The following is a 21,174-nucleotide window of genomic DNA, read 5'->3' as shown; positions in this document are numbered from 1 at the left end:
TACATTTTGTATAAAGTGGTAAAAAACTAACTCTAAGTAGGTAAAAGATGTGATTATACATGCTATATAGTCTTTAGAACAATCAGAGAAAAAAAACAATAAATAATAATAAAGTATTAATTTTCTTAAATCCAAAAAAAGATGGAAAAGGGAAAAAGAGAAATAAAAAATAAATTTAAATGCAAACAGCAATAGTTACAATAAACACAAATGGTCTAAATAAATCACTTGAAAGACAGAAACTGCTAGACTGATTAAGAAAAAAACAAAGCCCAAATTATGTTATATATAAGAAATACATCTTAAAAATGATGGCATAGATGTTAAAAGTAAAAAAATTTAAAAAAGATATGCTATACAAACAGTAAACATGGAAAAGCTGATAAATCCTGTATGATTATTAAGTACAGTTCAAGGAATTACCAGAGATTGAAAAATGAGCATTTTATACGATAAAAGTAACTTTTAATGAGGAAGACAGCAAACCTGCCTGGGAATGTACCTCATACAGCTTAAAAACCATAAGAGCAAACCTGGCAGAACTAAAGGGGGAGAGAGAGCAATTAAAGTCACAGCTGGAGGTAACAACACCCATTCTGCGGTAACTAATAAATGACTTGGAATCACTAAGAAAACGTTACAATTTAAAATAAATATTCAGTATAGTCACCTTGCACTACTGACATCTGTAGAACTCTATACACAGTAAGAGGCACCAAGAGAGCCCACACGCACAAGCATAATACAAGCCAGTGGGGAGCAGAAGAGTCAAACTGTACAGAACTCTCGCAGCAACAGAAACGACATCAGGGGTCAATAGCAATAAAACACCCAGAAAGACCCCGACGACTGGGCCACTGACAACATATTTCTAAATAGTCTATGGGTTAAAGAAGCTGATAGAACTGCTGTTTTCCATATCTGCCCAGAAAAGTATCTTTCATCCCACATGCTCTTCTTAGAATGTGACTCAGATACTCCCATCAAGAGGTAGAGGCAAAGTCTCTCTCCTTGACCCTGAGTGGTCCTCTGACTAGACAGGAAATAGCACTATGGCACCCCACTCTAGGATTCTTGCCTAGAGACTTCCATGGACAGAGGAACTTGATGGGCTACAGACCATGGGGTTGCAAAGAGTCACTCTATTGAGCAACTAACACGTTTGCTTTCAGGGGAGCTTAGAAAAGATTTCAATATATTAAAAATACAAAAGAGAAAATTAGTGGGAATTATCTGAGGCAGTGATTATTAGAGCTTTAATGGAAGGAAATAACAAATGTAAAAGCAAATATAAATAACAGAAAAAGAGCACAAAATAACCAAGCCAAAACTGTCCCTATGAAAAGATTAACAAAATTAATAACCCTTCAACAAGATAAAGCAAGAAAAAAGATATAAATTATTGATATTGGTAATGAAATAAATATCGGCACAAATTCTAAAGGCATCAAAAAAGAATATCACGAACAACTTTATATCAATGAATCTGGTAAATTAGATAAAAGATACAAACTCTATGAGAAACACAAATGATCAAAACTGATACAGAAAGAAACAGAAAATCAGAATATTCTCATTATATGAAAGAAACTGAATTTATTATCAAAACGTTCACAGGAGAAAACTTCAGGTCCAAATAATTTCACTAGTGAATTTTACTAAACACTGAAGGAAAAAAAAAATACAAACTCAGAAAATGGGAAGGTAATATTTTCTAACACATTTTAAGAGATCTAGGGAATTCCCTGGCTGTCCAGCGGTTGGGACTCAGTGCTTTCACTGTTGAGGGCCTGGGTTCAATCTCTGGATGGGAAACTTAAGATCCTGCAAGTTATATGGCATGGCCAAAAAAATAAATAAAATAAAAAGAGACAGTATAATCTAGATGACAAAACTTTATAAGAGAAAACTACAGATCAATATCCCTCATGAATGCAGATTAAAATTTCTCAACAAAATCCAAGCAAATCAAATTCAGCTATACATAAAACAAATAATACATTATGACCAAGGGGGGTTTAAGCTAGGAATGAAAGGGTGGTTTAACATTTGAATGTCTACCAATGTAACAAAATGAAAGATAAAAACCATGATTATCTCAAAAAATACAGTAAAGTGATTTAACCAATTCAGAAAAAAAAAAAACTCAGCTAATTAGGCAAAGAAATAAATTTCCTTAATAAAAGGTACACAGAAAAAAACCTGTAACATCATACTTAACAGTGAAATACTGAATTCTTCCCTTCTAAGATTAGACAAGAAGACATTCCTTGATTCTATTAAATACTTTATCAGATGTTCAAATAAGCACAATAAAGCAAGACAATAAAGTAAAAGGAAGACTGGGAAGGAAAAAGGAACACTGCCTTTATTTACAGACAATATTATCATTTACACAAAAAACATAAAGAATCTACTAGATAACTACTAGAAATAAGTGAATTTAGGAAGACAGCAAGATATAAGAGTAAGATCCAAAAATGTGTTTCTTATATAGAGTACACAGAACTGTATTCAATATCATGTGATAAACCATACTGGAAAAAATTATAGAAAAAGAATGTATTTATGTATATAACTGAGTCACCATGCTGTGCAGCAGAGACTGTTAGAACACTGTAAATCAACTATACTTTAATAAAAGAAAATTTAAAAGGTGTTTCTATGTACTTGTAACAATCAAATTAGAAGTCTAAACTTTTTAAAAATTCTATTTACGATACAATGAAAAACCATGAAATATTTGTGACTAAACTTAGCAAAAGATCTCTCTACTGAAAATTCTATAGCACTGTTGAAAGAAATGAACAAAGATCTAAAATGGTGACATACTATGTTAATTTCCTGTAAATAAACCTCCTATGGATTACATGCAATTCTAATAAAAATCCAAACAGGTGTTCCGTAAAACTGGTAAGTGGATTCTAAAATTTACATATAAAGGCAAAGAACCTAGAATGAAAGAATGCTGAAAATGAACTTATATCACTTGATTTCAACATTTGCTATAAAGCTGTATTAATCAAAACAGTTTTGTATTGGCATAAAACTAGATAAACAGACCAATGAAACAGAACATTCTAGATAAGAAGTCATTAAAATATGTTCACAAAACGTTACACAAAAGAGCTTACAGCAATGATAATCATTGTTTTTAAAAACTGGAAATAATCCAAATGTCTATCAACAGTAGAATGAATAAATAAATGTATGGTATATTCACACATAACATCTACTCAAAAATTTTTAAATGAACTACTGATAGGCACATAAACACTATGTTGAGTGAAAGAAGACAGACACAGAAGGTTAAATTATTCCATTTAGTTGAAATTCAACAACTGGGAAAACTATCCTACAGTGATGGAAATCAGAACAATGGAAACCTATGCGTGCTAGGAATGGACTGGAAGGAGGCACAGGAAAACTTTCTGGGGTGATGGAAACGTTCTCGTAATTGAAGCAATTAAACAAGAGCATATATTCATAAAAACTGATCGACCTGTATGCTTAAGGCATTTGCATTTCACTGTAAATTTTACTTGTAAAAAACATACTAGGACTTCTGGTCGTAAGATGTCATTACGAGAGTGAAAACGCAAACCAGACAGGCACAAGATGTTCGAATCTGTGTTTTTAAAAAATAAAAGCTTTAATAAATTAATAAGTAAAAGACAAATAAAAACTGGGCAAACGATATGAGTGGATGTTTCTTTGGAGGACATACAAATGCTCCATAAATATAAGAAATAATACTCAGTACCATTAGCATTAGAGAGCTACCAATGAAAAGCAGAAGCTTCTACTACAGAGCTACTAGCCTGGCTCAAGCTAAAAAGACTGACAGTGGGAATTGTTTGTGTGGATGTGAGATGAATGGAACTGTCAAGCATTGCTGGTAACAGTGTAAACTGCTCTAACCTCTGTGGAAATATGTTTGGCATTCCGAACCAGAGCCAACACAGCTAAACCTGCTTGAACATTTCATTCTTACTCATTTCCATAAATATCTAGCTTGGGTGAAGTTACATAACAGGAAGCATCATTTCAAAGGTGGGAGCCTAGATCCATTCTAGGACAAAACTGTGGTGAACAGGTCATTTAACCCTGCATACCAATTAGGTGGCATCAGTGGAAAGATTTACAAAGCCAGATCATATTTTCAGCATATTCTGGTAAGAATAACTTAGTCAACAAAATACTACAGTAGAGAAAAACTTACAGGTTTGCAGGTGATGGAAGGGAAAACAGGAGAGAAAATAAATACTACAAAATTTGGACAATGTCAGAAAGTGTGAAGGAAAATGTCAAAGCATGAAAATTTGCTGCAGTTTTAGAGTTTATTAAAATGCAGTTTTAGAGTTTATTAAAACTTTTATCAAGTACAAATTACATTAAAAAAGAGTTAAGAAAGACATGCATCTACCACTGCCTCCTGATGCTATTTAAAAGATAGTAAACAAAGGAGATGATACAAGACTTTCTATGGGCAGTGCAAGAAAAGTGTTCCAATAGATGTAAAGCAGCAGCTACTTTGTACTACCAAATGAAGCCATATTATGCTACAAAAGCAAGGTCAATAAATCTGTGCCCAAACTCCCTGCCTAAACAGAGTAGACTGTTTGGAGTATCAGTCAGAGACCTTGAAACAGCAGAGTACGCTATAAACGTCAGATTATTCTAATAACATACAGTCAAACAGCCTTCTAAGGTGTGGAATCCGAACTGAAAACTACACACTTAGTGGCACTGTAGGCTTCCTCAATTTGCGACTTGCTGGTGAAAAGTGGTCCATGAGGCTTTACAGACAGCGAGTCACTGGTCTCATGCTCACTCTAGATTAATCCTATTACCGGACAGGTCCTAGAAAGAATAACTGAAAACTCTTAGGAACTACACTTCTTACGTCATTTACTGCAACAAAACATACTTTAAAAAAAACTCACGTCAGCAGTTAAGTCATTACACAGTGAAAATATCAGTACTGATATACATATCCATAGTTACACATTCCTAGAACAGTATCCTTAACTATATCAAATTCTGTGAAGTCCTTCTAAGTGATGCTACTTCATAAACCTCGTGCCAGTGTGCTAAATTAAAAATGCCTCATATAAAACACTGCATAACCAAATCACTGTATGTACAATCTTCTTTTTAGGTTTCCTATCTCAACATCACCACCTTCCCATTCCCCCTAATTTTCAGTTTCTCCCAGCACCTGCTCTATAGATCTACACTGAATTGACTGCATGTCTTACATTTTCACAGATGTCCTGGATCAGGCTTTCATGATGGCTAGACTATCAGATCTCACTTTTGGCTCTGTACTAGAACTCATACTAGAATGAAGCTTTGAAAATATAAAAAAGTCTTTCTGTTGTGGCCACATCCAAAACTAACTGAGTCAAACCCTGGGGGTAACAAGTAGGTGGAATTGCAGATAAAATATAGGACACCAGTTACATTTTCATTTCAGATAAAGGATTTCAGAATTAAAAAACTGTTCTGGAAAAAGAGGACCTCAATTTAAAATATTATAAATATAGAATTCAGCTGAAAAACCATCCAGCTGCTGTGTGTGTGTGTTATGCCACAGAGTTATACTGAGTAATGATTTAAATGACTGCATACCTGGGAGGAGCTGTTGGATAGATAACTTTTATGTGCTGGAATGTTAAATCTTGGTTTAAAACTTGCTTGATCCACGTTCTCAATCCTTGTCCAGAATCACCTGATGAATCACAAAATCTAGATTAAGTTAAAACATTTTGCCAGCACAGTGTTTTGACAGAACAGTGTATTTAAAAGTAGTCTATAACTTTCAGGTCACATAAGCTGGAACAAGAAATAAAAAAACTCTTCATAAATAAACTGTACAGAAACCAATTTATCAATGTGGACTAACTGATCAAGCATCAATAGTTAGAAATAATTCTAATTATTTCACTCCTGATTCCACCCATTGATCACTTTAAAGCCCTCTTTAAGCTTGAGTTTTTAAGTTTCCCCATGTGTTTACAGGATATAATAGGAATAAATAGATTAAATTGATTTTTCTAAAAAACAAATCCATATCTGATTTTAAACACTGTCATTTCTTATTTTATTCTTAAAAATAGTAAATTTCTAAAGTGCTTATAAACTTTTGTAATTGGAACAGTTTAAACAATTTTCTTCGTTAAACCAATAAATTTCTTCAAAAGACGTATTCAGCATACTTTTATTTTTGAATTTGAAGAAATGAAAATTTAATTCTGATAATATGTTTACATACTCTAAAATAATGATATTACATCCCATGGCTGAAAAATAACCAAGCTTCATGCAAGAATGGACATACATGTATTTCCATAAAAAATTAAACTATAGGTTCATTTTGTGTAGTCTTAAAGAGAAAAATTTCAGTTAAAAACTCTTAGTTTGTAATCAATCAATTCATTAAGACAGCAATTTAAAAAGTATCTACCGAATACTTATTAATGTGTGAGACACTATGCTTACTGCTAGAGAGGCAGGGACAGGTGATGGGGAGAAAGTTCTTGCGCTCACGGAGTGTAGAGTTTATTGTGAGAAACAGACATCAGTCAAATAACCATATACAGAAATGTGAAAGAAAGTGGCTGCAAATGTAACCACTGCAAAAGAAAGACACTTGGTGCTTAAAGGATTTCTTATATTCAGAATTACCCCCAACAAGATTCAGAGATAACTTCACTAGAATATAAGCTCCGCAAGGAAAGGTTCATTTTGTGTTTAGCCCGTGAGTTATTTGTTCATCTGATGCCTAGAACAGGACTGACACAAACTAGGCATCCAGTAGATAGTTGTGGAATGGTTTGAACTGGCATCTATGGGATGGTGAAGAGTCAAGTGCAGAAGGAAAAGCAGCTCAGACAGCATAAGGCAGATGCTGAAACCCTGCACAGGAAGGAGCAGTATGGCATCGAAGAACTGAAAGGCAGCAATGAGAGGAAGAGCAGTGAGAACATGGAGAAGCCAAGAAGGTGATTTTATGCAGAAAGAGGGCACACTTCTAAGGATTATTCTGGAATCCTTATTCTGCAAGTTGTGTGGAGAGGCCTGAAGGAGGACAGAGATGTGGAAGGATCAGTCAGGTGGCTGCTGTTCAGATGACAGTTGCTTAGACTATGGAGTAAATAGAAATAGATACCAGACATAATAAGGAGACGAAATTAACATCTCCTGCATTGGCAGGTGGATTTTACCACTGAGTCACCAGGGAAGTCGATGAAATTAACAGAAACTGGAAACAGATTAGTTATGAGGGGTCAATTGTGACAGGTTTCGAGGGGGATAGCAAAAGTGTTTGGCCAGAGAGGAAACACAGGAAGCAGCAGGTCTGTAGACGCCGAGTATGAGGTACCAAGGGTTCAGCAAACTACAGCCAGCTGGAGGACAAAATCCAGGTCCCTAAGGGCTGAGAGCTAAGGGTTTTTAAAGAATTAAAAAAAAAAGAAAGAAAATGCAGAAAACAGAAGAGAAAAAGAAAAATATGTGAAGGAGAATTTCTGCAACCTACAAAACTTAAAATGGTTACTGTCTGACCCACACTATCTGCCGCCAGAATCCTCCTCAGGTATCTTTTCCTGCTCCTGTCACGCTAGGCATCCTAGCCTTACTGCCATTCCTTGACTGTTCTGGTCTTTCCCTTGTCTGCACAGTCTAACCCAATATTCACATAATTCACACACGTCTAGCAGCTAAAATATCATCTATATGGTGAAATCTGCTCTGATCACCTTATTTAAAACTGTAATCCCACCATACATCTCATTCTCCTAATCTTGGTTTCTTTCTTTCCGAAGAATGTACTATCGTTTACCATTAATACTTCTTCCAGTAGAATGAAAGGCCCTTGAGAGCAAGGGTTTCTGTTGTTTTGTTCATTGTTGTATGCCCAGAGTCAGGAACAGTGCTTTGCACAGTGACCACATAATAGGGATTTCTTCAGTGAATGAATTCATGCATGCATGACTATTAGGCAATTGGATAAACAGGTCTAGTGCTCAAAGGAGATCTAAAATGAAGACGCATATTTGTTTCACATGAATGGAGATAAAAATAGAATCTGTGGGCCTGCATGGAATTTAGCCTGGGGAGAAATACGTAGAGGGAATAACAGAAGAGGAGCGAGGACTGAACTTTGAGGAAGTCAACATCAATGGCCAGGGAGAGGAAAATGAACGTGCAAAATAAGCCACAAAGAGCAAACGGCAGCAGAAAGAACCAGCAGGGTTTCAAGAAGAAAGCTGAATGCTGCTGACAGTTCAAATAAAAGGATGACTTGAAAAATGCCCATTATATTTAGCAACACAGAGGTTACTGGTGACTTCAGTAAGAGCCAACTCAGTCAATTCACTAAGACTTACTATATGGGGAGAAAGCAGGTCATATAGGGTTTGGGCCTATGTGAATCTTAGAGCTCAGTGTGAAATACAGACATTAAATTAGGTGAAGCATATAACAGCGTGAATTAATCTAACCTGAGAAGTGAATAAAGCTAATTAAGTTATCACGCTTTCATCATCTTAAAAGAAAGTACTGGTATTATAGTAACTGGAAATGCTCAAATTAAGTTGGCTATATATAGCACATTTACACATGATGCTCTATGGTTGTCATATCCTATAAGAGAACCTCAAGGTTTTAAGATTAAAAAAACACAAAATCTGCCTCTAAACCCTTTTCTACCTTGAAAAGGAAAACTAAATGCTACAAAAGAGCATGGATCCATCTATTCACAAAGGCCAATCCTTAAAAAGCCAGCACCTGATTCTAAGAGTAGAGAAATTGTTAAAACTGGTTTGCCACATTTGTATCAATCAGAAGTCAAGCATATACTGTAACACAACCACATATATCATTGTCTAATGCAAAATCATATTCTCAGTAACTTGGAGCACAAAATACATAGGAATTTCATTATACTTGCATAAGCGGCAGGATTCTTTGGATAAACTCTTTGTTGAAAGTACAAAGGGAAAAAAAACAACTGCAGGTATAAGTCTGGGTTTCAGATACATACAGTCACAAATTTAAACATGTCAGTAATTTGAACCTGAAAGGAGTAAGGAAAGTAACTTTAAGCACAGTGGCCCAGGCGGAAACAAAGAAAAGTCTCAGAGTTTTTCCTAAAGATATTGTGGAATAATTTATTTATTAAAAGGGCTGTAGCACTGGGGAATTTCTGGGTGTTTACACCCTTGCAGCCCCACATAGTATTAGTATTAGTCTCTGAGGTATAAGCATTGCTGTCATCTTAGGCCTCTCATCTTCTAAGTATATTTCATCAGCCAAGAATTTCCCTTTAAATATCTTTGGCCTTTTTCTTCTCTATTTCCAAAATGATACACACTAGATTAAAATTTTTTCATTTTACCTCTCCAGAGCACTGATTTTGCACTCAGAGATTTGGGTTCAAATTCCAATTCTACCACCACTGATAGTAATAGCCAAGTAACCTTGGACAAACTATTCAATCTACCAAGACTCATTTTTAAAATGAGAGTATTTCCAGGTTTCCATCCTGTACCTTTGCAATCCCCTCCCCCATCCAATCACTGTCCTCTCTAAACCTACACAAGTCTTGGCTGAAAGACCACTCCTCTGTCAAACCTAACAAGCTCTTCATCTTCCAAAAGCTTTGATAACGCCTAACCATTTTTTTCCCCCCCTTAAAATTCACCTGGCAGTAAATCATGCCATCTTGGGCTCTCTCCACTGCTGAGTCAAACTAAATGAATTGTTTTTACCTTTCGGTGGGCCCCCTGAGGACACAGGCTGCGTTTCATTTCTTTAAAAAACATTCCCCAAGAACTTACCCCAGGCCGCACTAGGGATGCAAAAATTCAAACAAGAGTTGTTTGAAAGAAAAAGAAGGGAAGCGGGGAAGACGGGAGTAACTACAGGTGAGTGTAAGAAACGCTATACAGAACTGAGTGCCTGTATGAAAGGCAGGTAGTGGAGGGAGAGCCTGCCCCTGGGGCTCCGCTTTATTGTGCGGGCTGAATGACAAGAGGGGTAAAGAGGAGAAGGAAGGAAGGGGAAGGAGAAATGGTGGGGGTGGGGGGCACTTTAGCCCTGGCACAGTGCCTCACAGAAAGGAGTACTAATCCACTGCGGCTAAAACTCAAATCACTAATAGCTGACTCTGAAAAGTACTAGATAATGTATTTGTCTCTAGGAGAAAACGTATCTAACTTGCTCTGTTTTAAACTTGGGGGAGGGAAGGGGCGGGGGGTGGCAGGTAGGGATGTGCGTGGCCAAGGGTTGCAACGGAGAATGTGAACAGAGGGCTGGCCAACGGACGGGGCACAAAGGCCAGAAGCGAGGACCGCGGGGCAGCGGCCGCAAGACAAGAGAAAGGAAGACAAGGGGATACGGCTGTGGACAGGTTACCAGCAAGGAGGCAAGGTCATGTGTGCCTCCACGAGGGCAACACTGGGGGAACCGAAGAGGGGGGCGTTTCCCATGCTGCAGTAACCTGGACGGAAAACTGTAATCCACCTGAGCCATGCAGAAAGATCAGCGAGGCGCTGTGCCTCCCAGCCGGCGAAACCATGCAGCGTCGCAGGTGCGCGGAGCCCGGCGGGGCCGCCATGACTGCGGCCTGGACCAGAACTGCGCGGGCCCCGCCCCTACGCCGTCCTGCGGGACCGCGCACGTAGGCGCGCAAGGGGCGCGCCTGGAGACGCGCTTGCGCAGCGGGGTTGCGCAGCCCTGCCTCTGGGTGAAGTCTGAGGCCGGTTAGGCTGTACTGAGGGTTTGGATTTGCTAAGACTGGTGTCATACAGGTGACTCCTTTGGTAAGGCTAATGGATATGCTTATTTGCTGTAGGATTTTCCAACTGCAGTCCTAAAACTCAAGGTTGCTTTTTCATTTGGAGACATATAGGTGTCATGATTTAGCACTGGGCCACTTGGGAAGCCCTATGTGAGCATCTGAAATAGGCAGATTCATCAAGACGGGTAGAGTAGTGGTTACCAAGGGCTCAGGAGCAGGGAATGAGAAGATATTGTTTAATGGGTACAGAGTTTTTGTTTGGAATGATGAAAAATTTCTGGAAATAGTGGTGATGGTTATACTACATGTGAATGTATTGTATTTAATGCCACTGAAACTTATCACTTAAAAATGGTAAATATTTTGTTGTGTAGATTTTATCACAGTTTAAAAAAAAAAAAAAAGCTTAAAAGCTTTCTATACCAAGGCCTAGCAGTAGAGATCTTTTAATACTGATGGCTACAGCCCCAGAAGGGGCTTCCCAGGAGGTGCCAGGGGTAAGGAATCTGCCTGCAATGCAGGAGACTCAAGAGATGTAGGTTCAATCCCTGTGTCGGGAAGATCCCCTGAAGTAGGAAATGGCAACCCACTTCAGTATTCTTGCCTGGGAAATCCCATGGACAGAGGATCCTGGCGGGCTACGGTCCAGGACCCACACAGTCAAACATGGCTGAGCAGGTTCGTATGCAGCCCCGGCAGGAGGCTCCTGCCTCCTGTAAAATTCAACAAGAAACTGTAGAACTTTTAAGCGCTCTTAAACACTAGCCTTCCATTCATTGTAGACTGTACCATATTTAAGCAATTGCCATTTTTATTTGCTGAAGGTAATTTTGTTACTCCCAGTTGACTAAACTGCTTATCCTCATGGATCAGATGCCAAGATAAGCTCTAAGCTATCACAGTGTTATACCAATGCTGTCCATGGGAATGGCCCTAAATGCCATTAGTTAAGAAGATCAAAAAGAAGCTGAGTCATTTATCAAGTCTCTAGATCTTCAGCAGAGAATACTGAGAACAAAGTAATTAAGGAGGACAGGCTGGGATGGACAGAGCTCTGATAGCCAATTCTCAGAAATTGCTTCTGTCTCTAGAACTGCCTTCCCACTTGAATTCTGAATAACTTTCAAGAGCCAGGTGAGAAAAGGGTGGTGTTATAGGAGAGACCACTGGATATATGCCAGGTAAGGCTTTGAGTTCTACTCTTAGAACTCCATTTACTGCCTGAAAAACTTTGCTGTGCCCTACCCCCATGCTTTTGAAATGACAAGAAAAATCAGAAACATAATTATGATGATTATTGTTGCTAATAATAGTAATAAACTCCTGAAATTCATTGGGACTTACTAAGTGTGAAGCACTGTCATAAGTAAATTCCTGTAAAACTGAGACAAGCTGGAACCTGGGGCCTGGGACCCTTTGCTGCAGTGCTTACACCTGGATAGATATCTTCTCCAGCAGCAAAATATTAATACAAAGAAACTATAAGGGACTAAAAATAACTGTGCACGTGCAGTTGGGAAAAATTATGGAAAACAAGATACAGAAAGACCAACTGCCACTTATGAAGAGCTAGGAGCTAAAGCAGGGGACTGCTACTCTTGCCTGGAAAATCCCATGGATGGAGGAGCCTGGTAGGCTGCAGTCCATGGGGTCACGAAGAGTCGGACACGACTGAGCAACTTCACTTTCACTTTTCACTTTCATGCATTGGAGAAGGAAATGGCAACCCACTCCATGATTCTTGCCTAGAGAATCCCAGGGATGGGGGAGCCTGGTGGGCTGCCGTCTATGGGGTCGCACAGAGTCGGACATGACTGAAGCGACTTAGCAGCAGCAGCAGCAGCAGCATATGCTTCCTGCATGTAACACCATCAAAGCAATAGGCAAACCAGTTAAGCCACTCCTCCAGCCCAACCCATGGGCACACCCCTACCCTCTCCATATTTAAAGAGCTAGTTCACCACCACCAACCCTCACCCTACCCCCAGGTGAGCAAGGGAGTAAGGAAACCTGTTGCTTGTTCTTTCTGCTGCAGCAGGGACTCCAGTAAAGCCTTGTCTGAATTTTTTGTCCAGCCTCTTATCAGTTCCTATTGATTAAGGAGCCCATTAAAACCTGGTCGGTAACAAAATTGCGTATTATTACTATCTGTTTTGGCCAGTGAGGCTCAGAGGGCTAAAGAATTTGGCTCAAGGTCACACTGCTAGTCATTTGTAGAGCCTGGATTCATATATTGGTTCTAGATAGATAGTGAAGTCACTCAGTCGTGTCCAACTCTTTGTGACCCTGTGGACTGTAGCCCAGCAGGCTCCTCTGTCCATGGGATTCTCCAGGCAAGAATACCGGAGTGGGTTGCCATTTCCTTCTCCAGGAGATCTTCCCGACCTGACTCCAAAGTCCAGGACTTTAACTGTTACACACATTTCATACATGAGTTCACAAAAATTAGTGTATGTTCCAACTATTTTATTTTAGGAAAAAAAAAAAAGTGCTTCTGGGATTTAAACTATAGCTCTTCAGAGTCTTAATCGATTAAGAGTTCTGTGTTTCTTCAGATATCCCTAAATCTCCTGGTTTTAATTCCTGATTTGCTCATATACCTTGAATGAGCATCAGTTCACCTTGAAGGATCATTAGTTTAAGCAGGTACCTGAATGCTGGGATTCTGAGTTTCACCTAAAACTTGAGCCTTCCCAGATTTAGGATCATTATTGGAATAAGCCAGATTTTTTCAAACCTAATCAAAATACCCCTTTGTTTCCAGTGATTTCAATGCTTAGCTATTGTTGCTATTCCTTTCATCTTTATTTATAGAACAAACAGAAGGTTTTAGATTACTGTATTTAGAAATGCCATCTGGTAGGCAACTATTGAAAAAAAAAATGTTTTGTTCCTTTCATGTAACTTTGTTTTGTAACTTTCATGGTCTTTTCATCCATTGCTTTGAAATGTGATGAAGTTTCAGGATGCTTGTTTGCTTCTTTTTATGGTGGATCTTTTGCCCTTTTGAACTTGGGGGAAGAGTTATCCTTGGGAGATTTTTGTTCACCCTTTTACTCTTTGTGTATCTCTTCTTTTGGTGGTGGTTGTTACTCATTTCCTCTCAGCTAGTCTATATGCCATTTACTGATACCCTTTTGGTAACTTCATTGTTTAAACTCAGAAGAACAGGTAAATAAAAGCAAAAACCAAGTAAAAACAAAGAAACAATAACCAACCCTCCCTTTGTGCAGGGTTTTAAGCCCCATTTGGATCTAAAGATATAAATGGTAGTGTTGGAATTTAGTTTGCTGCTATAGATTTAGAAATCCTTAAGGACATATTTATTAGTTTTTTAAAAAAGATTGAAATATTAGCCATTTAGAGTGGTATATTTGGTACTTTCAAATGATCACAGTTAAATGGAATCACTTTAGTCATGAAGACAAGACAGTTTTTATATTTGCTTTCATCATTCTAGAGCATCAAATCTTACCGTCTCCATTGGTTGGTTTTTATCTGTTGCATTATTCCAAGGAACAGAGAAACACACACACACACACACACACACACACACACACACACATAACTAATACATAGTGGATAGAATGTCTCAGCATTAGGTAACTTTGTAAATTTTATAAGTTAGCAAAGTAAATGTTTTATGAAAGAAAAACTAGAAAATACCTAAAGGTCCTGAATTCTTATTAAACAATAAAACTGAACTTTTTAGAAATGAATGGCTATATGAGATTATAAACTTTAGTAAAATTATCTTCTCACTTCTAGGGACCTTAAATTTTTTCAGTTCGCTGCGTCTGGATACAGATTTGAGGAGTGCTCCTACTTTACCCCACTATTCCTACTGGATATACATGGCATGTATACGTGGGGTCTTTGCAGACCAGGAGGTCAGCAGGGGCACTGTCTGCTAGGCTGAGGCAGCATGGTGGGGATGACACATGACTTACTCAGATGTGGACTAAATACAGGCCTGGAGTATGGGCACTTATCACTCCTGCTATATTATTGACAGTCAGAGTGATTCATATCAAAGCAGTGTCCAGGCCTTGGGTGAGGACAGTGGAAGCTTCTGCCTCAAACATAGGCTGGGTATCAGTCTATGTGACTGGACACTGGAACAGTGTTCTCTGCATTGCCATATGACTCTTCTTTAGGAAAGGGATCATCTCCCTTTTGAGCACTTTTTCCGTGACGAGTTTCCACATTTCTAAGCTACTTTCTGGAAACACCTCCTAGTCAACTTCCTCTAAGTCCTTATACTCCTCTTGGGAATCCCTCTATTGATCTTCATAATGTCTGTGGACTCTCCCATCCATTCTTTACTCTTGCATGACAGATCTTGATGGCTCTTCAATTTCAGAGAAAGAGTTATTAGCAATGCCTAACCAGATCCTACTCCCTTGAGGGTGGGGAAGGCTCAGTCTTCAGACTGTCCCCATGGGCTGGGGGGAAGATGATGCAAGCCATACATGTATATTTTTGGGAAAAAAAAGGAAAGTAAAAAGAGCAATTTCCCTATTAATACAGTCTGAACATTTATATCCTGCCACATTCATTTAAGAACAGATGAAATGTAGATGTGATCATAATAGCATGCAATGAACAGAGTATTGCAGTGATATTCCACCTTCAGGAGTAACAAGCTATGTAACATTATTCAGGCCACTTAGTCTCTCTGGACCAGTTTTTCCAACTGTGAAATCAAGGAGTAGGGCTTGGTAAGCTCTCAAGTTCTGTGATTCTACGATCATGAAGGAATTTAAATTTGTGACACATGGCACTTCTATAAATATATTTGATTATGCTTTTAATGTTATGGCTCAAAACTCTGTTACACTGCACACACTTTTGTTTAGTAGTATCAGAAATACCAGCAAATATAATTTTCCTTCTTCCTTGTGTGGCTGATTTTAGAACCTTTAGTCTCTACTTTCTTCCTGATGGTTTCTAAAAACCAGGAAAAAGAGGGTTTAAAGGGTCTTTTAAAAACACAATCAGATCATACCAATCCATCTTTGTTATTTATAAAGTAAGTGCAATTTATTCTGAAGTGAACTACTTTCTAGTATCTATCTATCTCTATCAGTGATCAATGGAAAATATGTAAAAGTATGACTGGATTTTCTGTTTTCGTATCTATATTTTATTAGAATATACAGAAACTGTAAAATCCTCTTCAATTCATATTCTAAAGGCAAATACCATTCCTTTGTCTAATTATACTTGCAGAGAATTTTTTAACAAAATGCTGGCAAAATGTGAGCCTTTAAGGGAAAATTTTTCTTTGTATAGGTTAAAAATGGATACAGGTAAATATATTAAAAATAACTGAAAGCAGGGTCTTGAAGAGATAGTTGTACTCCTGTGTTTATAGTAGTACTATTCAAAATGGTCAAGAGGTGGAAGCAGCCCAAATGTCCATCAAGATATGAGCGAAGACAAAGTAATGTATATAACACAATGGAATATTATTCAGCCTTAAAAAGGAAAGAAATCCTGTTACATGCTATAACATGAGAGAACCCAACCCAGGGATCGAACCTGGGTCTCCCGTATTGCAGGCAGACGCTTTACCATCTGAGCCACCAGGGAAGTCTTGAGGACATTACGGTGAGTGAAATAAGCCAGTTACACAGAGATACATACTCTATGATTTCACATATGAAGTACCTAGAGTGGTCAAATTCATAGAAACAGAAATTAGAATGATGGTTACCAGGGGCCAAGGCAAGTGAGAAAAGAAGCATTGCTGTTTTAATGTGTATGTGCTGTGCTGTGCTAAGTCGCTTCAGTCGTGTCCGACTCTTTGTGACCCCATGGACAGTAGCCTACCAGGCTTCTCTGACCATGGAATTCTCCAGGCAAGACTACTGGTGTGGGGTGTCATTTCCTTCTCCAGGGGGTCTTCCCAACCCAGGGATGGAACTTGCAGTTCTTATGTCTCCTGCATTGGCAGGCCGGTTCTTTACCAGTAGTGCCACCTGGGAACCCTTAATGTGTATAGAATTTCACATTTAAAAGATGAGAAAGCTCTGGAGATTTATTTCACAGCAATGTGACTATACTTAGCACTTCTGAACTGTACACTTAAAAATGGTTAAGAGGGTAAATTTTATGTTATGTGCTACTGTCATTATTTAGGTAAATAGATGCAAGGGACAAAACAGGAGTTTAAGGCAGTGATTATTCAGAAAGTTAATTTGGCACTCATTACGTATTTTCATTTGTATGCATTTTGTTTCATTTGCCTTCACAGAGTTTAAGAGAATGGCATTCTATCATGTATACTATCATGTAAGAATTGAATCGCCAGTCTATGTCTGACGCAGGATACAGCATGCTTGGGGCTGGCGCATGGGGATGACCCACAGAGATGTTATGGGGAGGGAGGTGGGAGGGGGGTTCATGTTTGGGAACACATGTAAGAATTAAAGATTTAAAAAAATAATAAAATAAAATAAATTCAATGTAGAAAGGAAAAAAAAAAAGAATATGAGTATATGTGAAAAGATACCTTTTTATTAAACAGTGTTGAAAATCTACAAACCCACACACAATTTAAACTAATTTAGACCAAATTGTCAGTGTTGTGTGGTGAAAGGTCCATTTGGTTTGAGGTACAAAACCTAAATTTAAATACTTTTCCTCTCAGCCCTGTTACCTTCTAAACCATAATTTCCTTAGGTGCAAGACCTGTTTTACTTGCAAGACCTATTTTACTTATCTTCCTGAGATGCCTAGAATGGAATCCTAAATATTACTCGTTGGAATTGAATTATACTTTTAATTGAGTTATATTTTGAAGAAAAGGTATGAAAGAAGGGTAAAACTCTACAACCCAGTAGAAATATACCTGACGTTGGTCATGTTGGCAGTAGCCAGGAAGAGCCATAAATGTGGACAACCAGACAAGGCCAAAGCCATATCACAATATTAAGACCGGTTTCCAGCTTCACTTGGAAAGCAGAACTTATTGAAAAATCACAAAATGCCTTGTCAAGAAATTCAGTAGTGGGAATAAAGCAAACCTAGGATATGAACCTGAGTGAAAAGAAGAACTAGGTCATAAGGACAAGGAAAAGGCTGAGCCATAATCCAGGAAGGGTGGTTGCTTAAAATGTGGCATATGTGATTGGAGCACACAGGTCAACCAGCCTGTGAAGACAGGACGTGGTCCTGTGACAAGGCTGTTACAGGGATGGTCATATTGGAGAAGGGATGTGATTGGATTGTGATTCAGCTTAAAGTTATGGGCCACCTCAAGTAAAAGGGAGACACACACACCCCAGTGCACTTTGGGGGTTTTCTGAATCCACCAAACGACTCCCTAGAAAAGTGTGGACCTCAGGTGCTCCATGCTCTTCTGTGTTTACTTATGAGATTAATGTTGATAATATCAATCCTGTTGCCAACAAGCAGGGCTTATGAGAAGCCTCTGCTTAAATCCTCAGCTAAACCTTAGCACTGTCTGCCTTGCGCTAGCTACCATATCATCCAGCTTCATTGGTGGGAGAAACATGATTGACTTCTATAGAGATTGTCTCCAGAATTTTTTTCATTATATGTACTCTATCACTAAAACGATTTTAACATATCTCTTATATTTATGTATGTTATATAATGTATTGTTTAGTAATTCATTATATGCATATGCAACATAAATAAAAGTAGAAATCTGAAAGCTTGGGATGAAACTAAGATATAAACAAGTTTGAATATCTTCTTTCTGCAATCCAAAGGACTACCCTGTAAACTATTAAGATCAAGTTACCCTATTTAGAAAACTCTTTTTCTGGAAGATGATACTTGCATATCTGAGCATGGCAAGAACAAGGAAATGAGGTCATTTTTATGGGAATGCTTCATTTTAAGAAAGCATGATATACATCTCCAAGTCTATGTATATCAGACCAATTAAATATGGTATAATTTGTATTTCAGTGAGTATCTATTTCTTTGACCTTTTGGATGACACATTGGGTTTTTTCCATCTTTCTATTCCCAGTGCCTTGATAGTAAAAAGATTCCTCACAGTTCTTTTTTCAAAGGTACTTTTACATCTAATACAAAGTTTGCTTTTACAAAAGCAGTTTTCAAAACACTCTTCAGGAACACCCTCTTATTTATTTCCCTGTTGATTCCTGGAGATAACCAGTCTGTCCTCTTTTCATCGTGTAGAACAGCAAGAGTTCTCCCAATGTGCTGTACCCACTCTGGGCCCCTTTCCCTTTTCACCTTCTGATCTCTCAGCCAGGGATATCTCTCCCCTCCTTTACTTGCTCATTCATTCTTCAAATCTCAAATCTATCTTCTCTTCCCTTGTCTGATCGTTATGGAGCCCAGATGCCCCACCTACCTGCTCCTCTGGTAGGCACGGCCACCACAAACCCCGCATTTGCACATTTGACCATTTACTTTCCTGTCTCCCACTTCCCAGTCCCCCACAATGGCCCTAAAATACCAGGAAAAATAAAGATCTTGTCTAGCCTGGTTGCTGTGTGATCACAGGAGCCTTTGAAAGCAGACAAGGAAGGCAAAGGACCCGGTGGAGGGATGATGCAGAAGGGATGATGCAAAGCTTGAGAATGACTTGACTCCCCATTGCTGGCTTTCGAGCTGGAGGCTGGGGACTATAAGCCAGAGAAAGCAGGCAGCCTCCAGAATGTGAAAATAGCGGACGGGAAACTGGGAAACACAGTGCTACAACCACGTGGAACTGAACTCTGCCCCACAGCCTGAATGAGTTTCAAAGCAGGTTTATCCTCAGAACCTTGAGAAAACCTTGATGTCTGAATCATAGAGCAAAGAGCCAGCTGAGCCATGCTGTGCCTAGACTTCTGACTTAATAAACAGCTGTAATTTTTAAGTCAAAAAATAAAGAGCTTCCATTTAATGTTGCCACTGTGCTAAAACCTGTGCAATGATTCTCTCACTTGAAGGCAGGCTGCAGTTGTGTATTTGTGTGTGTGTGTGGGCATGTGCACACACATCCGCACATGTGGAGATAGAACTGTTGTTTAAGTGTTTCTCCTATTCTCCCCATTAGTTTCTATTTACGCAATTATTATAGAATGTGTAATAGACAAAGGATGTTCACAAATATCATTCACTACAGCTGTGTCATTAGGAAAAGCACAAGAGAGAAATAAGCAATCTACTTAATAATTTCCATTTTTAAAAACACTGAACACTAGCTTTTGGAACTTTCACTGGCAAAAATCACAACTTCTTGCTTCAATTTGCAACAGTGATGGTCTTTGAAAAACTGTTTATCCGGGTAGTTTATTTCTTTCTTCTAACAATTTGTATATTCTTCTTACTAGCATGGAAGTCTAAATGGAAAAACATTAATAATATTTTGTTTATGAACACAAGTGGGTTGACTCTAATAAAAATATTGATTCATGTCTTCCTTCTCTGTGAGAAATGCCACCCATAAAGTTAGCTGGCACTTGCTTCTAGTAATAATATAATTTCATGAAAGCCAGAAAAAGTACATACCTTCCATTTGCAAAAGTGTGAATTATTTATTTTTCTTAACAAAAATATATAAAGCACATCAGTGTTCAATGTTAGCTGAAAACAATTTAGCAGCAAATTTTAACTAGACTATGTAAGACATCAAAAAGGCTTGTCATAACATAGACTGTAAGAATGTATACCCCTTTCTATAGAGCACAAACATAAAATTTTAACTCTAAAAAAGTTTAAAAGATAAGGAATAACCAGCTTTCATTGTTAGTTTATTTCCTGTTTTTTAAAAAGAAAGATTCACATATGCTATATAGATTTAAATCTTCCTCTTCTCCATGAAAAGTATCCCATTTATGTAGGTTTTTTACATCATGCAGGTGGAGTTGATAGACAAAAAAATGTGCTTCATGGTTATGAAAATCATCACATATACTAACAATTCCCATCACTTACCTCTCTAGTCAGAGAACATTTCTGCTCAGTCACATGGTTAACATCTGGAAACCACTTGGGGTAATAGCTACCACCAATTTGTCCCTTATTCAGGGAAAACTTGGTAGAATGGGGCTAGAGAAAGTAAATTTCGTGTTTCCTTCAACACACACACACACACACACACACACACGCAGACTTAAATCTCATCATTGTCTTTAAGCCATTCGTTAGACCAGAGAAAAAACTGAACTATCAATAAATATATTCCTTGTCTTAAAACAAACTTCCAGAAAACATAAAAACATACTGCAAATGAAATGTCTTGATTATTTCAGTTCACACAGGTCATGATTTCTCATTTTGACCCATGGCCCTGGTCATAAACACAAGGTACATGCAGTTTTTCTTATAAGCTGTGCATTGTGCATAGCACCAAGTTTCCCTCATCACATCAT

The 21,174-nt window shown here is 38.2% G+C and overlaps 1 protein-coding gene across 1 annotated transcript in view; it reads right to left on the bottom strand.

Moving 5' to 3' along the window:
• LYPLAL1 (lysophospholipase like 1) overlaps window positions 1-10,624 on the bottom strand; it is a 28,576-nt gene extending 17,952 nt beyond the window's left edge. Inside the window, exons 1-2 of the mRNA XM_068986450.1 lie at window positions 10,531-10,624; window positions 5,635-5,734 (exon numbers count right to left, since the gene is read on the bottom strand). Of these exons, the coding sequence (XP_068842551.1) occupies window positions 5,635-5,734; window positions 10,531-10,624 (194 nt within the window). The remainder of the gene's footprint in view (window positions 1-5,634; window positions 5,735-10,530) is intronic.
• Window positions 10,625-21,174: the final 10,550 nt, after the last annotated feature.

This window comes from Capricornis sumatraensis, chromosome 14, assembly GCF_032405125.1.
Source record: "Capricornis sumatraensis isolate serow.1 chromosome 14, serow.2, whole genome shotgun sequence".
Lineage (NCBI taxonomy): Eukaryota > Metazoa > Chordata > Mammalia > Artiodactyla > Bovidae > Capricornis > Capricornis sumatraensis.
Note: the sequence above shows the minus strand (reverse complement) of the source record. Positions and strands in the feature narration are given on the sequence as shown.